This window comes from Planococcus citri, chromosome 4, assembly GCF_950023065.1.
Source record: "Planococcus citri chromosome 4, ihPlaCitr1.1, whole genome shotgun sequence".
NCBI classification, from domain to species: Eukaryota; Metazoa; Arthropoda; class Insecta; order Hemiptera; family Pseudococcidae; genus Planococcus; species Planococcus citri.
In genome coordinates this window covers 59,757,781-59,768,793 of record NC_088680.1, presented here as the reverse complement: position 1 = coordinate 59,768,793, position 11,013 = coordinate 59,757,781, and the positions used below count along the sequence as shown (strand labels likewise).

At 35.4% G+C, this 11,013-nt stretch overlaps 1 protein-coding gene across 2 annotated transcripts; it reads left to right on the top strand.

Annotated features, from left to right (window-relative positions):
• Window positions 1-631: 631 nt before the first annotated feature.
• Window positions 632-9,985, top strand: LOC135843334 (zinc finger and SCAN domain-containing protein 21-like). 2 transcript variants are annotated; one of them, XM_065361176.1, is made up of 13 exons: window positions 632-1,153; window positions 1,308-1,406; window positions 1,531-1,832; window positions 1,923-2,180; window positions 3,802-3,939; window positions 4,725-4,886; window positions 5,378-5,509; window positions 5,653-5,751; window positions 5,961-6,086; window positions 6,235-6,343; window positions 8,711-8,837; window positions 8,925-9,071; window positions 9,150-9,985. In XM_065361176.1, the coding sequence occupies exons 1-13, from the start codon at window positions 1,011-1,013 to the stop codon at window positions 9,636-9,638; spliced, it is 2,331 nt and encodes a 776-aa protein (XP_065217248.1). In that variant the 5' UTR covers window positions 632-1,010; the 3' UTR covers window positions 9,639-9,985. The 2 variants fall into 2 exon arrangements, with proteins under 2 accessions (XP_065217248.1, XP_065217247.1); XM_065361175.1 differs by having other exon boundaries at window positions 636-1,153; window positions 8,711-8,846.
• Window positions 9,986-11,013: the final 1,028 nt, after the last annotated feature.

Below are 11,013 nucleotides of genomic sequence, written 5' to 3'. Positions count from 1 at the left end.
TTTTTTTCCCTCCGACCATTCATTTCGGCGATACAGCCGAAAAACGTAGATTGACAAAGATTAATGACCTTTTGCGGGGGTAACAGACAAGTTGCAGTGTGCAACTTTGGTCAAAATATTTTTGAGTCTACCGTGAATCGAGTTCACGTTTTAAATTGCCGATTTTCATTTTTTAAAACAATTTTCATGAAATTGACAACTTCGCCCCCTCCTCAGTAAGGGTGAAATCGCCATTTTGGGAAAAGCTGGACTGGTCATGCTGATAGGAAATTTAGCGTAGAACAATTTTTGTTCGAACATTTTTCCTCTCGGACCCTTCATTTTGGCGATACAGCCGAAAAACCTGTATCGGCAAAGGTTAATGACCTCTTGCGGGGGTAGCCGGCAAGTTGGGGGGTGCAACTTTTGATGGGTTGTTTTAGAGACCAATTTGAACAAATAATGTGAAATTCAGCTTGCCCCCAATTTTTTCGAGGTTCGACTAATAATTTTGCTAAAATGACTGGACTAAATATTTTTTGAGACAGATTCAATGTTTCCCAACTTTTCACGTTAGTACCTGCCTAGTGCCTATACAGAACGAGGTTTTTTTTTCGAATGTACGTATCATTTTAAGGGTAAGTTTGCGAATTCAGACGTTCAAAGAGAACCGGTTGTGAATTGCGCACTGCATCGCGTTTAGTGTGCATAATTACGAGTAGGTAGGTTTGGTTTAGGTACCTAGATGAATTGATACCATGTTCTTATCACTGTAATAATCAGCCCGTGAATGAAAAATGTTGTTCTAAATCTTCAAAGAGTGATTGCATTGTGGTTGCATAGGTGATACAGACAACGTCTTTTTTTGTAAACGTATCTACGCGTAATTTCTTGAACGATAAGTTGAGTAAGAGGCTGTGTGCATTCAGTGCAATTCATTCAGTAGTGAAAAATGATTGTTCGGATGACGTTAATTTGAAACAAAGTAGAATCGTTGTGTAATTTTATCGGAGTTTTCATGTTTCATCAATATGAATTTATTGAATAGTTTTTCGAAAGAGGAATCCGCGAGACGAGTGCATACCATCGGCTGTTGTCATTCTGCCTCACATCAGTTTACAAACTATAACTTGGGGCAGTTCAGAGATGATGCTCGTCCATCTGGTCTTAGAAGGTATGTGAACCTAATTAAAAAACTATTATTATTCAATATTTTATTTCGATAATTTCTTTGCATCGTAAAAAGTAAGTAAATTTGGTAGAAAAACGATCGCTTTTTTTATGTTTCATTCGGATCGGTTGTTCTAACAACGCATACCTAATTTCAGTGAGCTTTACGAAAATGAAACCGAAATTGAAGAGCTATTTAATAGAGAGAAAGACTTATGCGTTGTATGTGGATTTGTCTCAGCCAACGAATTTTTTAGGTAAGTAAGGGGTACTTTGTCTAAGCACATGAACTGATGTACCTATCTATAGATTCAAATAATTATAAGTACCACGTCAAAAAGGCAAGGATTCAATTTTTGACATGTTTTAAAATAATTCTAGTTTTCCAAGTGATGTTGACACCCGACAGCAGTGGGCTACCTTCTGCGACTTGCCCTTTGACAAGATAAAACCGCATTTTCGCCTTTGTGACCGACACTTTAAAACTGACGACTATCGAATCTCAATTCAACGTAAATTATTGATACCGACGAGTGTTCCAACATTGCAATCAAAACTTGTACGTGGTTTCGCACCTTCGATTGACAACAGTTCCCAATCTAGTGAAAATTTCATCAACTTTTCCAACCCAATGCTGAATAAAAATACATCGAAAAGTGCGATTCACAGCCCCGTCTTTCTAAGTAAGATACATAAGATTTCCATCATACTTTGGTACACTTACTATCGTCTTTGACGAATATGATAATTTAATAATTTTGCTTTTTATTTAGGCAACACTACCTCCAATGCTTTAAATGAGCTATTCCGCAGTTATTCTAGAGATATCACGAATAATCATGACGATGACGTTCCTCCAAAGGCAAAAAAATTGACGTTGAAGAGAAAACTCAAAGTTGAGCTGAGTCGACAGCAAACAAATAAATATTTTCGATCCGAAATTTTCAGATTAAGATCACAATGTTCTCATCTCGAAGATACTGTTGCCGAATTCAGAAAAATAATCGAACGACTGGACGAGAGATGCTTTGGTATGTTGCCATAAGATTCTTTTATTTTTCGAGTTCCATGATCCGATAATTTTATTCGTTCAATTACTCAGTCTTGCAAGGATGTGAGAAATTCTCCGAATATACCTACATATTTTCTGTTAAAAGAGTTCGTAGTAGGTATATTTAGGAATAATAATTTTGAAATTTTGAATTCTCTCGCTTATTCGCCCACTTCAGGGCGAATTGAGAATACGTACAGTGGGCTTATTAGCACCTTTCAGCTAGAACTACATAGATACAGGGGTGGGAAAAGTCAGCTTGTATCCTCGAAAATTGCGGTGGGTATTTGTATTTATTATTTTTGAATCACCTACTCGATGGTTTTTAGAGTATTTTCTCCTGTTTTGATTGATTTTTACATCTTGAATTTTGGTGATTCTTTTCCAAAATAATTTTCCATAATTTTGTTCCGAATTTTGATGAAATTTTTTTCACCTGAACTTCTTCTGAATTTTATTACTTTAGGTTCTCGAGATTATTTCATGAATTTCGTGAGGTGTTTTTCTTCACCGATTCGGTGAGTTTGATTTTTTGTACATTTTTCCAAATTCTGACGGGTATTATTTGTTTGAATTTTCGTGAGTTCTTTTTTTTCAGTTTTTCGATGATTTCCCCAGAATTTCAATTTTTTTTCTCTTCAAACTTTTGGTAAAGTATCTCCAGTTTTGACAGACTTTTTTACTTTGAATTTTCACAAAATTAGTTTTGTTCTAAATTTTGACTGATTTTTTAAAATTTTATTTCAACAGTTTTTTTTTTATTCTCTTGCATTAAAAAACTAGGTAGTGATTTTTTGCTTACGTGTTTATGGAATTGTGATTTTTCTTCTTCCAAGTTTGTTTTTTCCATTTTCACTTTTTGTGGTGGGTTTTTCTGCATCTTTATATCTTTCAATCGTGATCCCTCTCCGCTTTCACCTTCCCTCACAGTTACGAAAAGTTCGAATAATTTTTCATTCAGAATCCTCGTGAGTTTAGCTTGACATTTTTTGATGATCTTTTTCTACATTTTTTTGATTTTTTTCCGAATTTATGTTTTTAATTCTAATAAGTTCTCTGTTCAGAATTCTCAGTGATTTCTCCACAACTAATTTTCAAGAGTTTTTCATTTTCATAATTTCCATGATTTTGTTTTGAATTTTATTGATCCATTTTTCTGCCTTTTTTGTTCTTAATTTCGGCGAAACCTTTTTTCTTTAATTTTTGTGATTTCTTAAACATAGGTATTCTTCTACTTTTGCCCAAAATTGTAGTAATCTTTTCTGTTTTAATTTTTGTGGAATTTTCATTTTTACAGATTTTTTTGAGTTTATTTTTGGACTTCAAGAGGCTTGATGGTTTTATTTCAATTTTTTTTTGGGGGGGAGGGGTTTCTTGATTTTTCAACCTGGTAAATTTTAACAGAATTTTTTCTAAATTTTTGTTTTTTTTTTGAAATTTCCATCGTTGAGTTTTAATCTTAGGGATTTATGATTTTGTGTTCGAAAGATCACAACAGGGTGCACCTACTAAACTATACTTAACGCTTCCAATTTTCTTTTATCTGTAACGTTTAGAAATTTTACGAATTGTATTTAACTTGATGCATATATGTGTTCCAGTTGGCTCTGCTCAACCTGCCAAAAATGGCGTAGAAGGTACTCACCAGAACCAAAGTTTGACCACCTTATTGCCAGAAAAGTCGACCGATGATCCTTGTAACACAAATACACAACCATCTGAGCAGCACTCTAAAAAAGGTCAGTAGGTATTTACTTTACATTCAGTAAAGATAGAAATAGAGCATATTGTGCGACTTTGTACTTACCAAAGAGAAGCATTTTTTTTTCAAATTTCAATTACGACTTACGTATTCAAGTTTATTTTGCGTTGAATATTTTTCAAATCTGAATGGCAGTTTGTTAGAAATTTCAATTTGGAATAAGAGTAGGTAGGTACCTACCTTACGTATTTTTAAAAATAAGAAGTCATTTTTTCCACTATTGGAGTTTTTGAAACTTTAAAATTCATAATATTAGGTTTCCTGTTTCAACATTTGTCTGATTTTTTGAATTTTCAAAACATTATTACTTTCAATTTTGTATGGTATAATTTTTTCAACAATCTTCCAAGTTTTGGTCAATCTTACAATTTTTTTTTTGAACAATTTTGCGTAAGTAACGCGTAAAAATCATGACAATTTGACTATTTTTGTTGTCAATTTTACATTTCTTCTGAAAAATTTCACTCAAGGTCGTCAGTTGGCACTTTTCAAGCGATTCTAAAAAGTTGGAAATTCTCGTAAATTGTTTATAATGATTTAATGTGTTGAATTATTTCGTAACTTTTTAGCAATGTCAACTTCGCTAACTTCAAACAAAACGAATTTGTCAATTTTTCCAACTTTCTGGGTGCTTATTGGAGGGGGGAGCTACCCCTGCCACACCTTGGTTTCGTCCCCACACGAGACTTGTATAATACTCGTAGTTTAATAGCATCTTCGAGTTTACCCTTATGCTTAATTGTTCCTATTTCTGTTTTTCAGTTGCTCTCGTAGAATCCGACCAAAAGATTGCCGAAGATGAAGATGTTTACGCTACAGATTCGAGTGTGCCTTCCCCAGAAATATCGAACGTTGACCTTCATACGTCGGAGGGACCACTTGAAAAATTTTCTGAAGAAGGTGGTAGTGGAAACTTAACACAAGGTACCTACCTAATTCATTATCAAGTATATGTTTTTGTTTCAAAAGAAAATACGTATCTACATATAATTAAGACAGTACCGTTTTTAAGAGTGGAGGGGATGCGGTTGAGAATCCGCCCTCGACAATTGTTTTAACATGGCAAAAATTCTTATAATTTCTTCAACATTTTGTGTCCTTCCTTGAGAGGAAGGGCCTTTTTTCTTCATCTCGAGACTAAGTACTTTTTTTGAAATATACGTACATCGTTTACCTACTCGAAATAGGTACCTCTAACTACATTCCAGACATAAATTTCAATCACTGAATTCCAAGTTTAAAAAAAAACAACAAATGAATACTTAAATGACATAGTTTTTTAGGTTCTATCCCATCAGGAAAAGTTGATTTCCCCCCCCCCCCCTCGTCCAAAAAATGAGATGACAAAATTACTTGGTTTGGACCGAATTGGTATGCCTATACATTTTATACGTAAATACATTTTTGTTTTTCAGCTGCGCTCGTTGAATTTATTGAAAGGTTTACTGAAGATTATTACTCTCCAAGGCCATTTATGCTTCCCTTAGAAATATCGAGCGACGATCATCATAATTCGGAGGAACAACTTGAACAGTTTGATGATGAAGGTTGGTAATTTCACAGAATTTTCATTTTTAGTGAAACTGACTTTCTCTTTTGGGCACCATTTACCTATGTAGTAGTAATTAAAACGCAAAATCAAATGACGGGAAAACTACTTTGGGCTCATAGGAATAATTTTATTTTTCAGTTGCGCTCGTAGAAACTGCTCAAAATATTGTCGAAGACGTTAGTAAAACAAATTTCAGTCATGATACGGATACAGCACCTGAACAATGTTCTGAACGAAGTTAGTACCTATGTAGATAGATACTCGTACCTATTATCTAATATCTACCTATTGAATATAAAGTTCATACATCTCTTGATTCAACGCCAAATAAAGTAGTTCTGGTAATGTGTAAACGATTCTTTCATTTCTAAAATGTAGGCTCCAGGATACATATAAGCTTCTATGCACCTATCTAATTGTACCTAATTTGTATTTTTATTTCTCAGAAGCGTATGTGGAAGATGTTGACGAAGATAATAAATTTACAAATTTGAATACCCCCTCGCCACAAAAATTGAAGGATGAAGGTGGTTGCCACGCAGAAGCACAATCTCAACAACGTTCTGAAGAGGGTGAGTAAGTTCCTTGTGCACGGTAAATTATAGAATGATTTTGTTTCAAAAAAAAAATGTATGAAAAACTCGACTGACGACTCGTATGATTCCATATTAGGTATATGTATGTACTTCATTTTAAAATTCTCACCAAATCGTTTTCTAGATCCCGCCTTGAAAGATTTACCGAACTATTTCTCGAATCCGACGAAAGCGAACGACGACGGTGAAGTTGTCAGTGGTATTTCAGTCAGTCCTCAAATTAAATGTCAATTGTAAGCGATACATATAAATGAATAATTCTACTCAGAAAAATACGTAGCTTTATACGAATTGAAAGTCGCAGCTTTGTAATAAATTACATTTTGGGTCATTCCACGCCAAATAGGCGGATTTTTGCACGAGGTGTCTTCAATTTTTTTTTCAAAATCAGATCATGTGTAGAGGTCATCAAACGATGACGAATGACGCAAACCGGGAATTTTGTCAGATTTTTTTGGCGGAGCCGTGGTGGGGCTTCAAAGTTCTCCTAAATGGCCGAAAATGGAAAATTTCAGTTGCAAATTTCTCCGGTTATACGTGGTAGGTACAGAATTTTGAACTTGAACGGAGATGGAAAGCCGAAATTTTCTCTGCACTCCAATTTTAACACCCTCTGAAGACGACTTCAGGTCAGAAATTTGCAACTGAAATTTTCCATTTTCGGCCATTTTGGAGAACTTTGAAGCCCCACCACAATTTCCCAAAATTTCATCCGAAATTCATTCTGCAAACTGATTTTAATACGCTACGAAGTCAACTACAGGTGGATTTCAAGTCGTTTTGGAGCCTCCAGTGACTTTTTGAAAATCACTGGAGCCTCCAGTAGATTTTTGAAACTTGAAATTTCCCAAAATTTCATCCGAAATTCATTCTGCAAACTAATTTTAATACGCTACGAAGTAAACTACAGGTGGATTTCAAGTCGTTTTGGAGCCTCCAGCGTCTTTCTTAAAATTACTGGAGCCTCCAGTAGATTTTTGAAACTTGAAATTTACCCAAAATTTCATCAAACGGAGATGGAAAGCCGAAATTTACTCTACACTCCAATTTTAACACACTCTGAAGACGACTTCAAGTGAGTTTAAGTCATTTTGGAGCCTCCAACGACTTTTTAAAAATTACTGGAGTCTCCACCAGATTTTTGAAACTTGAAATTCCCACAACGTTTTATGAAATGGAGTTGGAAAGCCAAAATTTACTCTGCAAACTAATCTTTAATACGTTACGAAGTCGACTGCTGGTGGATTTCGTCGTTTTGGAGCCTCCAGCGACTTTTTTAAAGATTGTAAGGTGGTTTTTAGAAAATTTAAATTTAAAAAGTACAAGCTGGTCGTATTGAAATTAGTTTGCAGAATTAATTTCGGCTTTCCATCCATCTTAATTCAAATTTCAAAAATCTACTGGAGGCCCCAGTAATTTTCAAAAATTACTGGAGGCTCCAAAATGACTCAAACACACCTGAAGTCGTCTTCAGAGTGTGCTAAAATTGGAGTGTAGAGTAAATTTCGGCTTTCCATCTCGTTTGACGAAATTTTGTTAGAATTTCGAGTTTCAAAACTCTGCTGGAGGCTCCAGAACTACTCAAAACGGGTTAAAACAGTTTCCAATCCATTTGCCATGTCAGAAATAGGGTATATCCCAAATTTCAGCTTTCTTGGTCAATTTGGTAAAATTTTGATTTTTCCCCCATTTTTGGCCTAAATTTGACTATCAAAAATTCACCAAAAATCGAAATAAAAAATTGCGTGCAAGTCCTCTGTTGGTTGCAAAAGCTGCGATTTCGGCTTACCTGTCAATCAAAATGGCCGCCATTTTGTAAGTAGGGGCAACTATTTTTTGAGTACAAGGGCTAGAACTGTTCCTTAGGACTCCCCCTGTAAGAAAAAAGTTGTCCTGGATGATTGACGGGGGGGGGGGTGCAATGGATCCTTATGCAGGCTCCATGACAAATATGTTTCCCTCTTAAAATTATTATAGCACGAAAAATTACATTTCTCGTTAATTCGTTGACAAATTGGCGAGGGGAGGGGGATCTTTTTCACAATATGTACGTCTACAAGTCTACACATTTGGTAAAATATCTCAAAAGTTCAAAAATGTTCATTTTTTAAGCTTCTGATGGTATTTTTGAAATAGGTGTAAAACTTATAATTTCTTTTCTCGAAAATGAACAAAAATACCAGTTCAATTTTTGATAGGTATGTTATTCTAAGACATAAAAAGGACTAAAACTAAGAATTTTTCAGAATTTCTACTCGCCAAGATCATGGTTTTAAATTATAAGTTATTAAATCGACTTTTTTAGGTTTTTGAAAGAGGCAACCCTGATTTTGGCATCACTCGTCGATTACCCTCTCAAAGTACTATAATTTGAAAAAAAAGCAACTGAAATTTTCCATTTTCGGCCATTTTAAAAAACTTTGAATCCCCACGGCTCCGCCAAAAAAATCGAAAAAATGTGCGGTTTGCGTCATTTGTCATCTTTTGATGACCTCATCTACACATGATCTGATTTAGAAAAAAATCGAAGACCACTCGTGCAAAAATCCGCCGATTTGGTATGAAATGACCCATTTATAACTTTTCAATTTTTCCCAAAGGCGTACGAATGATACCTCTGCCAATTCAAATAATGAACAATTCGATAATGCACAAGTTGGGCAAACACTGCGGATGGAACAAGTGCAAGTGACAACTCAACAGTCAAACTGTAATGAAGAGCTAAATGTGAGCCAGGTTAGAGTAACTGGTATGGTTTCAATTAGCTTTAGGACAGTTACATTTTTAACACAACATTTATGTTGATCACTTCAGCGCAATAGGCATGCCTCTCCTTCAGCTGGGTGTTCAAAACGCCGAAAAAATGGTGGCGAGGGCCCGATTACTCGTTCTGCAAAAAAGAAAAAAGAACTCCTTAGCGTAGCTACCAGGATACAAACCTCGGACAGTGTTCCAAAAAAAGTCTGTACACCAGTAGCTTACTTGTAAATCGCAAAATGATAACAACCACAAAATTAATTCAATCATTTTCTCCCGCAGGTACGAGGAGTATTGATGCAGGATTCACCTCCATATCGTTGCAATATTTGTGATGAAACGTTTTCCAATAAATCTGATTGTACAAAACACCAGCGAAAACATTCGAAGCCATTCGTGTGTTCAAAGTGTGAAAGACCATTTATTAGAAAACATGACCTGTTCAGACATCAAGCAACTCATTCCAAAGAGAAACCCTATAAATGCAGGTTTTGTGACACACGATACAAGCACAATCACCATAAAATATTTCACGAACGAGATAAGCACACGGAAGTCGGCTGTTTTGAGTGTGCTGTTTGCGGGAAAAAGTTTAGCTTTAGGAATTCTATCGTTTGCCACATGCGAATACATAATAAAAAAAAAACTTCAAATGCCGCATATGTAACCAGCGATTTAAATATGAAGACAGCGCACAAACGTTACATGTTGAGGACTTTCGTTTTGAATGCGCCCTATGCGGCAAGAAATATCGTCAGAAACACAGTCTAGTCCATCACGTATCATCTAATTGTAGTTAGATTTCAATACTTAGTATCTGAATGTGTGCACATTCAAGTTAGTTTTTTTTGTTTTTTGTATTTTTGAGTTCTTACTTATTGCTGGTCCCTGGCAAAGGAGTCAAAAAATCGTTTCCAAATTTTTGTTTTGCAATGGCAGATAGACATACCTACTTACCTAATACCTATGTGTGCTTATTTTAGTATCTAATACTTATTATTATTCATGTTTATACCTGATACCTATGTAATGTATAATTTATTTAACAATTTGGCAAAATAATTTAATTAAAATTTACCTAGCAGCGTTGATCAATGCAATGCATTCGCACAACACAACATCTTGTTTCATGTTTCATAATTTTGTAAGACACAATTATCAAGCACAAGTACCTATATTGCACAGGCTCATTTATAACGTTATTATAGGAGATTTCTCACAGGTTCAATGCAGCATGCAATATATATAATATTTGTACACTCAACACTGTACGCCGTGGGTGTTCCGGGGTAGAAAAAAATCATTTCGCCCAGTAACTGTGCAACTCACACCGACGTGAGTCTATGTAGAATTATATACATGCTTGCTTAACCTGCTGGTCGCAGGAGCTGGATAGTTTTTGATTGAAAGAATTTTTTTCTCACATCGAAGTGTGATTTTCAATTTTATGAGGCTCAGTAACAACAGCTAGTGGGATGTGTCGACACATAATTGTAGCAATCATCTCTTAATGACACATACGAATTCGGCACATGAGAAAAAATGAACTTTGATTGTTTTTTGAATTTTTTCGAATGGCGATTTTTTGTGACTTCTGGTGAATCTTGAGGACTGATTCACCAGAAGTCAGCAGGATTCACCAGAACATTGAAAAGTCATATTTCATACCCTGGTGACATTTTGCTGACAGATCCACCAAGCAGTGCCCATATTTGAGTGATTTTGTACACCTAGTTACTTCTGGCAAATCTTGGTGACTGATTCACCAGGATTCACCAGAACATTAAAAAGTCATATTTTATACCACAGTGACTTTTTGGTGAAAGATTCGCCAAGAAATGCCCGTATTTGAGCAATTCTTTACACCTGCTGACTTCTGGTGAATCTTGGTCACCGATTCACCAGAAGTCACCAGAATTCAACCGAACAATGGAAAAGTCATATTATATACCACGGTGACTTATTGGTGAAAGATTCACCAAGAAATGCCCGTATTTGAGCAATTCTTTACACCTGGTGAATTCTAGTGAATCTTGGGGAATGATTCACCAGAAGTCACCAGGATTCACCAGAACATTGATAAGTCATATTTTTTACCCTGGTGACTTTATGGTGAAAGATTCACCAAGAAGTGGCCATATTTGAG